Source organism: Centroberyx gerrardi, chromosome 10, assembly GCF_048128805.1.
Source record: "Centroberyx gerrardi isolate f3 chromosome 10, fCenGer3.hap1.cur.20231027, whole genome shotgun sequence".
Classification (NCBI taxonomy): domain Eukaryota; kingdom Metazoa; phylum Chordata; class Actinopteri; order Beryciformes; family Berycidae; genus Centroberyx; species Centroberyx gerrardi.
The window spans coordinates 9,478,441-9,496,094 of NC_136006.1; the positions used below are offsets into that span (position 1 = coordinate 9,478,441).

The following is a 17,654-nucleotide window of genomic DNA, read 5'->3' on the forward strand; positions in this document are numbered from 1 at the left end:
TTACCGATGCCACACAGCAAAATTTCCAGCTTTATGTGTTGATTTTTTATTGACAATAATTTGGAGCTAACAAATGTTGATTAGAGTGATTTTTGTTCACTCATAGAGCTGATCAAAATATCTAAAAGTGTTAAATTAAACTCTGATAGGTGTGGAGTTTTATAAACACTGGGTTTGTGTTGGTTTTTACATTTAATGTTAATAAAAAAGGAGAGAAATAGGACTGTAATCTTTGTTTTTTAGTGAATGCCACATCAAAATGGGGTTTAGCTCATTTACAATTGACAATGCGGGGGAGCAAAAATGGTGCATCACCAGTCAAAACAAATCAACAAGGTATAATCAATGGAAAGTATGCATGCAGGGTGTTGAAATTCTGAATTATCGGCTGAGCGGAGTATAAACTCATGAGAACCAAGGTTATGTGGGGCGTGTCGGCACCAAAATAGGGTGTCAGAGACTGTACACAGAGATCGTTGATATGTCAGAGGATTTAGGGGAGCACCTGTAAGTCCCTCGCTCCAACTGGCTCACAGAGAGGAAGGTTGAATAAATATGAAGCTCGGTGAAGAGGCAAGCAGCTGCACAAACAGGAGGCTCGGCTGCCTGACTTACCAATCCAATCGAATTCAACGACAGCCCCGCCCCGTGATTAGCATAGCATCGAACCAGGATAGCAGGGGACAGATCCAGTAACACAGCGTGGATGTGTGTATTCAGATGTCCCACCCCCCCCCCCCCAATACACACACACACACACTCATACACACACACACACAGATGTAACCACACACATTCTTTTAAAATTCCTGTGAATCCTGGAAATGTTAACCGTAACTTGTTACTCTTTTTGACACAGAACTTGCAGGAACAAATCTGCAAAAATACCAAAATATACTACACACCAGTGTTTACCCCTATATATATTATTATGATAAAAGCAATAATTATACAAAACACTTAGATGTCACCCTGCGTTTAATTCTGTTTCAGGGGAAATGGTATAAAATGATATGTGTTGTTAGTTTCTCAAGCGGTGGCCCATCAGTGTTCAACAGATCTAGGGGCAACACTGTTACATGTGTAATTAAAAGATAGAGTCACATAAGAGGAAAAAATATTATTCATATAATGTTGCTCTTCAAACAGGTCTTCACACATGGATGATTAAAAAGGATGGAAAAGTTTTTGTTATGTTTGCTGCAGCACAAAATATCTTAAAATGACTCTGAACACAGATGAAACCTTATAGTCAGTCAGTTAAACCTCTCCATGAAATACATATTTGTTCAGTCTATCAGGGTCGGGGTTAATTCAGTGTCAATGAACTTGATTCAAAATTGAAATTGCAATTCTCATAAAAAAAAAAAGAAAAAAAGATAAAGCTTTCATTTACAGATTGGATAGAAGAACCTCTTCATAGCAAAATATTCCAGGATTTCGAATTTTCAAGAAAAATCCACTTCTTAACCCCAACCCTGCCACCTCTCCAGACATTAATACATGCAGCATTGTGCTAGCGGAGGGCTTCTGCAGTGGGCAGCGCCCTCAGCTCCTCCTGGAACTGGTTGCAGTTGGGGTCCCCTCGGACTTTGGGCGTCTCCGGAATCTGGACCCCCGTCAAGGGGTTAACGCACCAGCACTCGCCCCGCTGCCCGTGGGTGGACATGTTGCACTGGAGAGAGGGGGAAAAAACACACAAACAAACTGGAAAATACTGGAAAATACTGGGGAAACGAGGGGGAAAAGATGCATGGTGGGAAGTTGGGGGTGCGTTAATGAAGCATGCTGTACGGTGGCTTGAGATGTAAGCGTGTGTGTGTGTGTGTGTGTGTGTGTGTGGAGTTATGCATCCTCTGGTAGTAGGGGGCTATTGGACAAGATCGAGGGCTAGGGTTCAAGGGTGGGGCAGCACTCGCCCAATAACAGCCCATCCTCAGGTCATGCCCCCACCCACACACACACACACACACACACACACACACACACACACACACACACACACACAGAGGCATGCCAGTGGACGGGGCCCCCCCGCCGAGCCCCCTCTTCCATCGCCCCCTTAAAAATGAGGTCGTAATTGAAGTGGACACAGTTTATGCCGCGCACGCGGGGCAGGAGAGGAGGGGACCGCGGAAAGAATGAAGAGTTGAGGGGGGTTACAACAAAAAAATAAAAGACTTTCCATTTTCTTCCTTCGATGAGAAAGAACAAAAAAAGTGACAGTTACAGTAATTACCCCGCAACAAGGAGGGACAACTCCGAAAGAGCCCCGAGTGTTGAGGAGGTACAGTGTTCCTCCCTGGGAACCGAGGCCTCCGCTCCAAAACAATGCTGTTGTTTGTGACCAGTGATGAAAATTGGCTGAGTGGTTGAGGGCCCGGCTTTAGGAAACCGTGGCGCCTATTCAAATCTTCTTTTCTGCTCTAATATCCTCGCAAAAAAAAAAAAGAAAAATACCGGACATGTGACCTTATTTGTCCTCCTGTGTCTGATTTCTACGGATGAGCAGGATTCAGATTTCGAGCTCCCGAGTCGGAAGCGCAGTCGTTCCCTCCGCTTAACAAAAGTCTTCCCATGAACTACGGCAAACGGTTTTATTGCCTTGTAACCTTGGGCTCAGAAGCTGTTGCCTCATTCACGATGGCAACATCTCCCCATGTATTTGTGGTTGTGTATGAGTGAGGGATGAGAGGGAGGAGGGTGTGTGTGTGTGTGTGTGGAGTGGGGAAGGGGTAGTAGCAGGTGGGAGTGCGGGGGTTATGTTTTTAGCCAGCCGCGCTACGAGAGAATCCGTTTGTGTGTGTGTGTGTGTTTGACAGAGCATGAAAGTGAAGAGAGGGGAAATCCAAGGGAGAACTGACAACAACACAAAATGATGATATGCGTTAGTGTGTGTGTGTGTGTGTGTGCGTGTGTGTGTGACTAAGAGAGAGAGAGAGAGAGAGAGCAAAAAAAGAGGAGAGGAGGAGGGGATTTCAGAGAGCAAGTAGGATCAAAACAAAGAGTGATGTGATTACATGTGTATATGGGTAATAGGGATTGTTGATATTGTGAAATCACAATAAAAGTTTTTGTCAGCAGCAAAGTCTGTGGTTGCAATAATAATACTTAAATCGGCCCAGGAAAGTTTCCACACAACGCATTACTGATTAGTCCTGCCACTTTTTTTTTTTTTTTTTTTTTCAAAAGAAAGTTTGTTCAAATGTGAAGTTTTAAATAACTGCTTACTGTGTGTGTGTTTGTCAGGGTTAGGGGTCAACTCATTTTCAATTCAACCAGCCAAAATGTCCTCACTCAACGAACACAGTGTGCGTGTGTGTGCATGTGTGTGTGTGTGTGTGTGTGTGTCCCGTGGCTCACCTGTTTGAGGTTGTACAGTCCGTGTCTGTCACAGTTTGGAAATTTGAGCTCGTACAGGTTCTCCAGCGGGCCTCTGTTATCCTGGAAGGTCATCTTGGAAATCTCCTCCAAGACTTTGTCCAGCTCCTGCTGGCACGAGCTCTGCAAGCATGGAGGAGGGAGACCAGTAATAACTAACAAAGTACAAATACTTAACAACAACTTGACAACTACTGTACTTAAGTAAGTTTTACAAGTATCTGTACCTTACTCGAGTTTTTCCTTTCACTTAAGATTTTTACTTTTACTCTCTACATTTCAAAAGAACAATCTATACTTTCTGCTCACTACATTTTCAAGACAGACTCGTTACTCTTGGGAAATCATCAACTGTTTTTTTGTTTTTTTTCGTTTTTTTTTTCTCCCCCGCATCAGACAGCTTCCATCCCAGAAGCAGCTGATCAAGTGCCAGATTCGATTGGCTGCTTGTTCACCAAAGCGACACCAAAAAGGAGGGAAAGGGACAGAGAGAGAAGCAACATGAAGAAGAGAGAAGCAACAAGAGAGAAGAGAATAAGCATTAGTGAATTCAGCTGCTAGAGTTAACGTTAGTGATTTGAGCTGCAGACTCTTTCTCAGCTGTGATTCAGTTTAGTACTTTAAAAATGCCTTTTTTAGACGACTACTTTTACTTTTATACTTGAAGTAAATTTAAGACCATGTACTTTTATACTTTGACTTGAGTAAAGGATTTGAAATGGAACTTTTACCAGAGTATATTTTTAGATGAGTATTTGCAAAGTAGACTTCCAAATAATATCCTCAGAGAGAAAGAACAAAGCTAAATAAAAGTCAATAAGATAAACAATAAAAAAGAAAGAGAGTAAGGTTAAGCTTGACTCGAGGTTGAGGCCAAGGAATGCGCTCTGTCCAAGAAAAAGAGAAGAGAAATAAAATACTTCTATGTGTCTTGTAAATGTGTCACAAATACACACATTTATAGCTAACATTTTTTATGAGGTGTAGTTATGCAAGCAGAAGGTTCAGCCAATATTATTGATGTGAGTCTGGTGGAGCTGGGCATGGGTGGCTGGACTGCTTAACTCAGCAGGTGGCCACGGGCCACACACACACACACACACACACACACACACACACACACACATTTGTGCAGACACACATGTTCGCTTATGAAGAACTACACGAATACTGTAGCATTGATGCGTACTCACACACATGAATACACACATGCGTACACGCACACACACCGACACACACACACTCACACACACACTTTCACACACACAGAGCTAGTGTATCAGGCTGCCAGTGGGATCAAAGAGGTCCAGTCTTCTGATTAGTTGGCTGACGATGAGAGAGAAGGGCAGGAGGAGGCACAGTCTGCCATGAACCTTATCACACATCAGAACATATGGATGAAAAGTGCTTTCTTTCTCTCTCTCTCTTTCTCTCTCTGTCTCCATTTCACACTCAAACTCAAACTGTCTCTCACAAACTGTCTCTCTCTCTAATACACACACACACACACAAACCCACACCTCACTACATGCACAAAGCCCTCCAATTTCACTCAACCTGAGAGTTTCACTGCAGCCTCATCTGTCTCATATAGTTAGTGAGGATGGGTAAAACAGTAAAAAGAAAGAAAAAAGAACTCAAAGGCAACATACTGTGAATAATGACCACACCACCTGCCCTGCACAGGTTCCTTATCCTTCCACAATCTTAACACCTCTATGGACAATGTTGTTTTTTGCACTGTGACATGCAAATATTAATATTGTCGCTGTCGGGCGAAAGCCTTGTATCTCCAAAATGTCAGCTTTTCAGGAACTGAGAAAAAAAACAGCCTTGTTTTTCAGCTTCACCACAGTGCATTTTTGAGTTTTGAAAGGGTTTCATAAGCCCCAAGGGTCATAGAATTTTCTCAGCCCATAGAGAACCATGTGATTCTTCAAGTGAACAACTACAGCAAAATCACCGAAATCGGAATTACAGGGGTTTTCACATGACAACAGCGATGCGAGGCAAAAGAGAAAACTGCCAGCTTTCTGTTATTTCCCTTTATTGGCCTCCATGTTGACCATTTCAAAGCGTTGACGCCCTTTGCCAAAAACAAACTTGCGTCTTCATCAACTTCATAAAGGCATGAAATGTGTCGTGACCCGAACTCTGATGACGGAGACGCCTGGAGGCTTGTTGTTTATTCACCTCGTGACCACACACAGCGCGGCGCGTCCTGCCTGACACCAGCCGTCTGAAGTCCCGGCCCCCTGCCCAGCTGCACAAGCCCTTCTACCGCATTCTCTCTTTTGTTGCCTCTAATGGTCTCGTCAATTGTTTTGCACCCTCTCGCTTATGTTTTTTTGTTTTGATGCAAGAGATTGAGTTAAATGAGGGAGAAAATGCAGGCATGTATATCATTGTTTCCCGGGAGGAAACATATACGGGCCTCCTCTGGGTGGCCCCCAGGGCCCATGCTCATTTGCATGAAACAGAAGGAATATCTATAGTTGTACGTCACCCCATCAAGCGGTTTCCAAGAGTTGTTTTTAATTTTGTCTAGCTGCATTGGAGACTGTGAAATGTTGAATGAATACTAAAGATGGGGGGTGTAATCTATAGACTGGATTAAACTGCCGACACGCATTCCACTGTGGACAGAAAAACAATGCCACTTATGTTTGTTCCTTCGCATAAGTGGCAATGTTCCTTAACAGCATTTTTAATCAAAAGAATAAAACTCAACTAGTTCAACCTGAATGCAGCCAATGTTGCCTTTAGATTTTCATACTAGATTGGAAATGTACCAATAAACTGCACAGAAAGATCGCCACTAATGGTGAAATATTAGTAGTGAAATATTCAGATGACAGAATTACATTTGCATATCAGTCCAAAGCAAATATGAAAAATGCATCTGGTCACTGATAATGTTATTACATCATTCATTCAACTGGTTACTCAATCAATAATGCCAACAGGTAATTATTGGCATTTCGGAATATTAGACATCATTATTACCTCATCAGTTGTTATCAGATTTATTTAGTTTTGTTACATTATTGCATTGTGGACAATTATTGACTGCTGCACATTCTGAGACACTCTCTAATTGAATGTATCAACAAAGTAATTGACAATTATGCACATTTATGTCGCAATATATTTCCATGCTGTCATATCTTCTGTACATTAAACCCGCTCTGTGTGATATTTGAGCTTAATGATCTTTAGATCCCAGCAATTACTCATCTCTGTGTGAAGGCACATATGGACGGGTGTGTGTGTGCGTGTGTGTGTGTGTGTGTGTGTGTGTGTGTGTGTGTGTTTGAGTGAGAGAGTGCCCAGAGGAGGGCACTACTGTACCAGACAAAGTTGCCCACATAGGACACTGCTGACCCCTTGCTACTGCTCACTTAACACACTTTTGATAAACAGAATTAGCATTTTCCTCCACTCTGCCATACACATCTACTGTCAGACGATAGACATAAGCAGGGGTGCTGCCAGTGTGGAGGAAAGGGAAGGATTTTTAGGGATCGCCAAGCTAGAAGGTGCTTCAGACAGGCGAGGTGATACTGTACAAAGTTACACCAAGTAACAGAGTTTCAGGAGGCCCAAAATTCATAGCAGCACCCCTGGATATGGGATGTTCCTAGTCTGACTTTTATTGCAATTTTTTGCACATTATGCACATGGTAGTGGTACAGGGCCAAGTTACATGAGGCTCTTTTGTACACAATGATATTTTTTGACAGCAGGCCAAAGGAAGTCACAACAATTTTGTATGTCAGATTTTAAATAATAGCAAGCAAAATTATAACAAACCAATAGTGGACCTTCAGTGGTTGGTGTCAGCTGTGGGTCTGTAGCAACAAATCTTGGTGGTGCGGAGAACTTTATTTTTAGGTTACGAAGGCAGGCTTAGGGTTAGGTTTAGGTTAGGTATAGGTTAGGGTTAGGTGTGTAACCCAAGTGCTGTTGCTTTATCTAAAATCCACTAAATCACTATAGCATACTATGTTTTTTTGATACTGACACTTTTTTCCTTGAAATGCTTTAAAAAGATCCCTGCTATTGGACACAAGATAGGAAAAACATGTTCAACCAAAGAAGAAGTAGAGGTTACAACTAGATGCAGATGGTGGTTGTACAAAATGTTACTCCCCATGCTTCGGGTTATAATTAGTCAGAAGCGGAAAGAAAGTTAATCCTGATTCACAGTTTAGGGACAACTCATTCAAAACACCCAAAGACAGCAGAAGGTTTAGTCCTGACCTGAGGCAGTCTCTGGGTCCGAGGTTCCTCTGGTTGATTTGTCTTCATCTTGGTTTTGAGCTCGTTCTGGTGTTGCTTCTTGGCCGACTCTTTGGGCCATAACCTGGCATCTTTGGTAGGTCTCCTTATGGGTGGACTCTCAGTGCCGTGCACCTCTATAGCAAACAAATACACAAACCAACTTGTAAATACAAGTCCTAAACCTAAAACATAAAATCCACTGAAATGCTCTCATTCCACACAGCATATTTTTCAGTGTTAATAAGTGTTGCTTTTTCAATAACAGTTATTTGGAGTTGACAAGTGCTGACTGGAGTGATGTTTGTTCTGTCATACAGCTGATATGGATCTGGGGCGGCTGTTCAAAACTATCCAAAAGTGTCAAATCAACTCTGATGGGTGCGGACTTGTATAAACACTGGCATAGTGTTGATTTTTACACTCTCCGAGTTAAATTAACACAGACAATGCAGTTCAACTGAGTAACCCTTTTCATTGTCAGTACGTATAAGCATATAGAAAATGACATGCATAAACATACAGCCCAAATCAAACTTTGCTAACGTTCTGAAATTCTGCAACTGATTTAATTTTGGGGAGTTGTTCATGTTTGGGTCCAAAGAACACTCCGATAATGTTGCAACATTTTTGCGCTGAATTCCCGGTCATGCCAGGAAATGTCGCAGATTGAACCTTTTGGCAAACATTTTCATTTTGATCACAAAGTAGTGTTCAACTTGTAGATTCAAGGTAGAAACGACAACAAAAACTGTCCGGCTCTTCTCCATCAGAAAATGATGCCTTTGAATCAGTCGTGTCCTGACTTTCGGGTATGTGGTTAATGGACAGATGTTACACACACGCACACAAAGACAGAAAGACACACACACACACAAACTCATCATCTCCATTGCTCTTTACAGCACTCACACATACATTTATCTATTCTTTAATCACAAGCTACTACTAAAAGCAAGCATTTTTCTAATAACAGGTTCTTTTACACGTCGTCAAATTAGAAGACAAAGCCTTACAGTACATGTCCGGCCTCAGGGCGTCCCGTGTCCCTCATACCCCGTCACTAATTCTATGCTGGACGGTCAGGAGTCGTCACGGCTGTAATCACAACGGCGACAGTGTGAACGTATCCTCTAAGATCTCTAATGAGCTAAAATAGCGACGCCTCAAGGTGCACCCAGCCCATTTAGGTTCCTAATGGTGATCTAAAGACGCAGTGTGCATGGAAAAGCAGCAGGTTCATTTTCAGTGTGTTTCCTGCTCTAGATGTCCCAGTACAGTATGCTCATCAGTCACTGTAGATGGGGCAAATGCAATAACTCGCTCATAAGTTAATTTCAAAATAGACACGGACAAACTACTGTATGTAGTAACATTAATGCAGAACCTGAGATCTACAGTACTGATAACTGTAACTTTAAAGATATACACTTTCTGAAGGATGCACACAATAAGGATATTATTCTCCACAGTCATGGCATGCCTGTCTGTTGCAAAGATACAAACTCAGTTGTTTTGTTTTGCAGGGGATTGTGGGATTGTTTTGCCTGTGTTCATAGTTATCATTGTGGTGGAGACGCAGCCATTCTGTCTATTTATAATGATTTGTATCTTTTAATATCTTTATAGCGACTGTCCTGAGTGTGTTGAAGGTATCTGAATGATCTCAGCTCTTAGTCTGACACATTTCCAGAGTCAAAGTGAGACAAAAGAGCGTTTACTGAATTAAAGAGCTGAGGTTGACTGCTAGTCATGGGAGGTGAGACCAGACTGGTGAGGAAGCACTTCTGAGGATTGCTTTTCATGCTGAGTAAGGATTTCTTTACCTGAAGTACCTGCCAGAGGCTGTATGTGTGTGTGTGTGTGTGTGTGTGTGTGTGTGTCTTGCTCCACTAACTCTTATCTGTAATTAGAGCAGTGCAAACAGGAGCAGATCTCTGAGGTTGTAAATCACTTCTGGGAGGGAAAGGCCCCTCGGTGACTCTTCATAGCTATTTACACACACACACACACACACACACACCATGACAGTGTCTGGGATGCTTCTGTGCGTGTTCACGTGTGTGTGTTTATATGTGTGTGTGTGTGTGTGTGTGTGTCCATGCGAGGACGTTGAGCCAGGTGTGAAAATTGTGTACATGTATTTTGGACAATTTTAGGTCATAGTTTTAGCTTCCAGCAAATACTGGAATGTATGAATGATGCTACGTACATCAGATATACAAGTTCCTGGCTTGAAATTCTATAGGGCAAGCCTTCCAATCGGATAAACAAAGTAGAAATCCAGGGGGAATTTTGTTAATTGAGTTGAACTGTAACACATCCCACTGGCAGTTAAACTGTGTGGCCACAGACAAGACCATAAGTGGCAACAAATCCCATAATATTCACTACAGTGTGTCAGCGGTGACCCAACGTCATAAAAACCAACCTCCAACTGAGCACACAAGCTCAGAAGTTTGATCAAAGTTGTGTTAAGAAGTTCACAAACTGTGGAATACATGTGTTAGCTTCTGGGGAACACATCAAAGGGCGAGCTTGACATTTTTAATTTTAGTCTGTTAGTTCACAATATGGGAAAACATTTGTAACAACATGGGAAAAAAGGTTTTACATTTTTCCTTTCCCCTTTGCTGGTATCCGTCTTTGACAGTAATGGGTATCAATAGCCAGTACTCATTGTTTTTAATAAGGAAGGAAGGCTGTTGACAGGCTGTGTTACAGTTAACTAAGGTGCAAATATAGAAGGTTTTCGCCCAGAAAATGTTACATTAAAATGTAAAATCCCAAGGTATTTCTTTAACACAGTATGATCTAGTTGTGTTAATGCCCTAGTTTGCTATAGATGCTATAGGAACACATGAGAGGCCATTTTCCAAGGAAAAAAAACATATGTCTTCAGCCAACAGCTGTCATCTAAATGCAATGTTGTTGATTCTGTCTTCAGCGCCATAGAAACTACCTGTCTCAAGCTGTTGGAGTGTTGGCATCGGGCATTGCCATTGAGCAATGCTTTCACAGCGCTCTCATAACACAGAATGAGTAATGTCTTTCCAGAGTTGCTTAGCATTAATGTATTTGCACTGTTATCGTATACAGTAGAGCTGTGTCCCGAAAATGTACACGTGCTTCCTCGGCCAAGAAAGTGGCCCTACTTCAAACCATTGTTAGTGTAAATGTTTCCTCTCAAGGCTAAACCACTTCAAACGCTTTACGGCTGGCAGATGGACAAAAGCAATTGAATAATGAAGAAGGTTTTGTCTAGCCAGAGATCCCCCCAAAACCTTTTACGGTTAGCTAGCTCTTTCAACTCTTGAACTTGCTATGCTTCAATGTGGCCATGTGTGTCATCCCAGCCAAATGAAGTCGCCTTTGTAGTCTGAACGGGAAACTGCTGCCAATTGGCGGCCCTGCAGTGTTTGTCAGACTTGAAAGACACTCAGTCAAACCTAAGGTCAAGGTGCTGTTCTCCTACAAAATGTATCTTTTTCACCATCAGCCCAACTGCTCATCCATACTGGAGATGGGACACAAGTTTTCAAACTATTGTCCAATGTACGAGTGTTTAGTAGTACCAGTGTTCTGTGTTACATGCATTTGTTAAGCTATATTTCTGTATGCACTTTATGTTACATGTATGTTACTGATGTGTTCTGTAGTGTTTCTCACTTTGGGATCAATAAGGTAATATTACTACTACTAAAAACACTACTACAACCAATAGGACACAAGCCTTTTCCTAGAGAACCTTTCTCTCTTTCAAATGACATGTCACATACACACTTTACCTGTCTGCTGTCCTACCATCTGTAGGGATCACCCACTCTTGCTCATTAATGTTAGATCATATTATGCAACATGTGACCTTGTTGAAATGAACTGGAGAAGAGTGAAGCAGGGAGGGATCTCTATTCACACCTCAGGGGAGTCTTCTTAAGAATTGCAGGTCCTAACATGCAGTTCCCACCCAAAGTGATCTCTTACTCGTTCACTCTTTCTTGAGCGTGTGCACCGCACACACACATCTACATACAGTAATTAAAGACCTGAGAAGAGGGGGGGGGGCAAGTCTGAGCACAGGATCACCTGCAGGGCAACAAGGGCATTCCCAGACCACAGACAACGCAGAAAGAGAGGAGTGGGAGACGAAGACAGAGATGCACAGAAAAATGATACATCCATAGGGCAGCAGTATCATAATGGCTAGAGAAGTACGTTTGTAACTAGAGGGCCAATAGCCTGCATGGTTGAAGCAGCAAAAAAGACACACCCTCCTTGTCTCCTTGGTGTCCTTGTGTAAAGGCAATGGGATTGTTGTTGCAGAAACAAATTTTGTTAGGTTTGTACAGACAAAAGAACTGACTGTTTGCAGAAAAAACAAAACGCCGCATTGGCTTCGCAGTGTGCACAGGCTCTCTGGACGAACTAGTTGAATTCTTTGCACACCAGCTGCCACTACACAACTGTCTGCATTTGGTCCAAGACAGTGCTGTCCAATCGCACCATTGGAAGGAGAACCTGCAGACTCTTGGCCCTCTGTGCCACATGATTGGACACCACTGGACTAAAATATCACATGACTGGTTGTGTTGCCTTGTGGAATAGTTTCCTATACTCTCCTTTCGTCACATTTTCTTTTCCGTGCCAACATCTCATGGTCAACCAACATGATCAAACTTACTCAGCCCCCTGAGTTGCACCTTCACTGCAGCTACTGTTGCTGCTGTTGTTCTGAGTTTTTGTCACTGCCATTTCTGGTTTCACTAGGTTACACAAATTTGTATGGGGTGTTTCTATTTTGAGCAAGCATGACATTGTTGTCAGTATACCCCTGCCTTACTCCAGTGGAGCTTATCAGTGGCCAACAGTAGCGCATTGCAGCAAAACTGGGCAAGTCCCATGTTAACGTGTGTAACCCTCCCACTGCAACTACTCCCCTGTAAACAAAAATGTGTTCTCAGTCAAATTGCCACATTGAACAAAGGTTAAAAATTAGTCAGTTTCAACCTGAGCAATGTGTACACATGCAGGAGAGGGCATGGAGTTCATGACGGAGGAGAATGGCAAGTATTTAAGCTAACAGGCCAAAATCAGGCAAATAAGAGTACAGTACAGTAGGAACAGATGCCCACTCGATACTAGATGGGTGAACCTAATGAATGAATGACTGTATAGTGGGTAGGAGTATTGTTTACCACCCCTGTGCTTGTCTATACTTCCCCCTTAATGTTCCTATACCAGGAATAGGCAACCAAGTGCCATGGAGGGCCGAGAGTCTGCAGGTTTTCATTCTAATCAAAGTCTACAGCAGGTGATTTCGCTGATCACCACACCTTCAACCAAAGGTTCACCTGGTGCGGTACCAAATTGCACTGTTGGATCTCTCTAAATGGCAAATGGACAAGGAACATCCAAAACTGATGCCTTGTCCACACTAAGCCGGATAAATTTGAAAACACATCTTTATTTCTCCGTTTTAGCACATTGAAAAACATTCATCTTAACAATTCATTTAGTATTGAATCTTAAAATCGTAGTATTTTCATGAAAACAAATTTTAAAAAAAAGCCAATAGGAGTGAGATAATGTCACTTGTTTCCATTGCAAATCAACTTGTTTCAGGAACTATTTTTGCAGTGTGTGAGCATATTTGCATCTCCATATGCTTAGAGGAGATTTAAGCTGGCACACATCTTTGACAATTTAAAGATGAAAACGTTCTATTGGACTGATCTGCATTGCCTCTGAGTCTGTGTGGTGACCTAAAAATTTGTTATTGTTTTGGCGTTTATCTGTCAATGATATAGAGTGACCACTGGGCCAGATAGCAATCAGAGTCCAATGTCCATCATTCAGATTGCTGCCAAAGTGCATTTCTATTTCCCTCTCTAATTTTTATTGCCAAGTAGTAGTATTGCCAACAGCTGAGTTACCCTCGGTGTGCTGGAGGCAGATTGGAGTTTTTCTCCAAATTGTCCGCTACCCTAGGTAACTTACTAGGGCTAGATTTTTTTTTTTTTTTACAATTAGTAGCAAGAGTGCTAAGCTTTATATTAGCTACCTCCTCTCATACTCCTTGCCTTTTCCACTTTGTTTCAAGTCTAACCTTATTTAGCCAGAAAAACCGTGGTTCTTTGGATCCACCCATTGAGGTTTAATTCAACTAATGATATTATTTCTGCCTCCAGAGCAGCTCTGCCTCTGAGAAATAAAAAGTATTACTAAAACTCCAATCTGCTGTTGGTAGTGGACTGAAAGAATCCTTGGTGCATGAGGCTCAACTTTTCAAGTATGACTGTAACTGTATGGATCAGAAGCAGAGCAGTGCTGAACAAAGCATGCTCAGCAGACCTTCCCTGGATAAATAGAGGTTAAAAAAACAATTGAAAGGTTGATTGGCTAATTCAAATACTGCTGCATGATCCATCCACCTCATGAGAGACGGGATTAACTTTCTTAGTCCATTGGACTACGAGGATTCAAAGGAAGGGAAATGTTTTGATTAATTTGGAGACTAAATTCTCATACGAACAATAATCACAATGCTGAACTCTTATTGGACTGCATTTGGCAGCAATTTCCAAACTCCAATTGAAATGGAAAAATAATTGGAAGTGGAAACAAAAATTGTCATTCCTAAACAGACATAGCTGGAACGGTTTATTTGAACTCTGGAGCTTTCACTCCTGCAGTTCAGTACAGGCATGTGAGAACGATGCTATTTAAACTCAGGTTCATACAGAATAACCGCACTGAAACGCATGAGAAATGCAGGTCTCTGTCCTCTTCCAAGTGAACAGCAGTGCAGTTCGTTAGGAGTCAGAACGTAATCCGAACCAACTGCAGGAAATGACCCCAAAATGTGCAGTTTTATGGGTATAAGGAGACGGTTGTTGACATCTGATAGCCAGCAGTTCCTCATGCTTGGAAAGCCTAGCATAGCAGAATGACCCGAGGGAAAACTGCAGTCTGGACTGATGCTCATATTCACCGATTTCTTCATGTGACTTAAGCAAAAAGTGCAGATAAGTCCATCATGCTTTGCTAAAGTTACAGGAATTGGAGTCAGCTTTGTTTTGACCCCCCTCCCCCTTCATTTGTTTTCTATGGGTGATTTGGGATCTGGATCTTTCCTGGCACCATTTCATTCAGAGACAAACAGCCACACAGAGAGAAAGAAACAGTCGCAAGAGCATAGGTCCTTTTATAGACTTCTGAGGGCAGTGATGGCAGAGGGCACAAAACTCTCGCTGCAACGTGCCTTCTTACAGATCAGGGATCTGTATCTCCGGCCAGATGGAAGTAGGGTGAATCATGGGTTAAGGGGGTGGCTGGGGTCGTGTGCTATGAGAAATGCTTTACGAGTAATGGCAGAAAGAGCTTGACAAACAGACAGGCGGGACAGGAACGCACACATGAACGTAGACGTGGACGAGAGAACAGACTGTGTCGTCGCAGCAGAGCATGCGCCAGATTTAGGACATTTAGCACATTTGTTGCCAGTCTATCAGTAATTTGTGGTGAGGAAGGCCATAACCAGCTGTGAAGCTACTGGGGCTTATCAGAAACTGAATGTAAAATGGACGGGCTTTTCCAAAAAGCAAAATAGTTTAGAAAAACATTCAGTCTTTAAAAATGTTTTTATTAAAGAGCCTTGATCAAGTATGCTAAACGATACATGGAAATGAAATACTGACAATAGGAAAGCTGTATGTGGGTTACAAACCATAGTTCTGGGTTCAGCGGAGGGATAATGCTTGTTTGCACTCACAGATGTGGGTCTGCCACTGCCTGCCAAATATGTTGCATATGTCAACATTCATTTTCAGAAATCAATAGTGACCCTTTGTCCCTAATAACTGTAATGTGGAAAAGCAAAGCTTAACATTTCACAGTCGCTGCAGGATTTTGAGTTATGGACTGTGGTTATTTTGACCAAAAATAATGTTGCGGCTTTTCTGAGGAAAAAAATGACATGCAGTGAAAGTACGAGAATTGGCAAAAGTACAAGTCATTGTTTTGATTGTTAACTGTAACAGTATACAGCTTCTTCATGAGACTTCAGATGGCACTGGTATTTTTAATTGTCATTTTAGTTTTAACATCATGCCCAGGACCAGATGACAGATGAAAACTAGCTGCATGGCTAATGTGTGGCACACTGACAGAAATGTTGATTAATGTGCACTAGCATATAAAAAAAACTCAATGAAGTAAACAAAATAAGTAGATTTCATGTTTGTTGAAATATTTTATGATTTGATCTACAATATTGATGATTTAAAATCTGGATGATGTGGAAAATTACAACCTCTTTTTACATTTTCTTAATATATAAAAAGTGCAGGTAATGGACAAAGATGCAATCCTTGTAATATACAGTATCTATCTTATTTGCAAGTAAGTTGTGGCTACACTGTCATATAGAATTAACCTGTCTTGTGCCATGATCCATCAACTGATGCTCCTTGAAAACCTTTGTTACAGTGACATGCTTTCCGGCATGACGTTTCCTAGAAAGTAGGGCTCAATTTCTGAGAATAGAAGGTGAAAGGCACGTACAAATTACTTCCACCACCAACAATGTTTACTCAGAAAGAAAACGGATGTTGTACGGGTAAATTATTGTAGTTGTACCTTGCTGTTGCATCCTTTCATCAAAGTTAGCTGTATTACAGACTTATTCAAAATGGTAATAATCCCTTTCAGACAGTCAAGTAATTGGTTCCTTACATAACACTGAAACTGTAACAGAACCTGTAGGTCATGGACACAAACGTTTTCATGTCAAGGGCCCCAGACAGATATGCATTAAAACACAGGCCTCAACTTGAGAAGATTTTGTACCTTGGACCCCCGCAAACACACACACACACACACACACACACACACACACACACCTACACACACACACACACACACACACACCTCCATCTGAGAGGATATATGTTGTTAGATGATATATTATGAAACTGTCTTTATACTGTAGTTGGTGAGGTGGAACAGTGGAATGAGTGGAAGCTATGATCAAAGCACTCTTAAGCATTTTCTCACTGTGCTAACTTTAAGTGAATGTCCTAACAGTAATAGTAAAATTCAACTTTCATTTTGCCCCTTTCAAGGACCCCTACCTGGTCCCCTGCCTGGACCCCACCTGTGGGAACCAGTACAACCACTGCAAGGCCTTAACTTCCCTCCCTACTTAGAATTCTCACTCTGTTCTCCAGATAACTTACCGTTTGTATCCTGATGGTCTTGACTGGTCGTGGTTTCCAGGTCCACTTTTTGCGCGCAGCGTCCTAAGCCCTGGATGAGCTGCTGCAGTGGTAACTCAGCGTCCGTGCTGGGGTAGCACCTCAGGCCGGTGGAGCACCTCGGTGTGTAGACCCCGCACAGCTCCCCCTCCAGCCTGGCGCACACCGGACAGCAGCCGCAGCCCGGCTCCCTCACTATCTCTGCACATACTGTCGTGACTTTGGGACAAGCAGCTAAACGCTCTGCGGCGCAACTAGGGCATCGGAAGACCAAATCCCCGAGTAAGATGCCAGGTAAAGCGAGATACGCAAACAGCACCACGCAGGTAAAATATATGACCATTCTAGTGGGCTAGTGGGCTAGTTTATTAGTGACCACTGGAGATCAAAATGACCCGTGGAAGATAACAGTGTGAACCTGAGGATCCTCTGACAGTCGGCTGTGTGTGGGTAAACAGGTGAGTCTCTGATGCTGTTGACAGGGTCCTATCTACTGTCATGTTACTGGCTGACTGGCTGTCAAAAACAGCTGAGCTTATTACTGTAACCCAGTGATGTCAAGGACCCCTAATTTAGTTCACATTAGAGCCACGGACCTCCATTTGATGAGATTTTGTCTCTCAGACCTAAATCTGAGAATATGTTTATTGTTAGATATGATTTTGTACAGAATTCAATGACTATCTGTGTTGTAGGTAGAGAGATAACAGTGGAAATATGATCAAAATAGTCATTCTT

At 42.2% G+C, this 17,654-nt stretch overlaps 1 protein-coding gene across 1 annotated transcript; it reads right to left on the reverse strand.

Moving 5' to 3' along the window:
- Positions 1-200: 200 nt before the first annotated feature.
- On the reverse strand, positions 201-17,282 carry LOC139912960 (insulin-like growth factor-binding protein 2-B). Its single transcript, XM_078286062.1, has 4 exons — positions 16,899-17,282; positions 7,645-7,799; positions 3,364-3,504; positions 201-1,675 (listed from the first exon to the last, which is right to left on the reverse strand). The coding sequence occupies exons 1-4, from the start codon at positions 17,257-17,259 to the stop codon at positions 1,517-1,519; spliced, it is 816 nt and encodes a 271-aa protein (XP_078142188.1). The 5' UTR covers positions 17,260-17,282; the 3' UTR covers positions 201-1,516.
- Between the last annotated feature and the right edge of the window lie 372 nt (positions 17,283-17,654).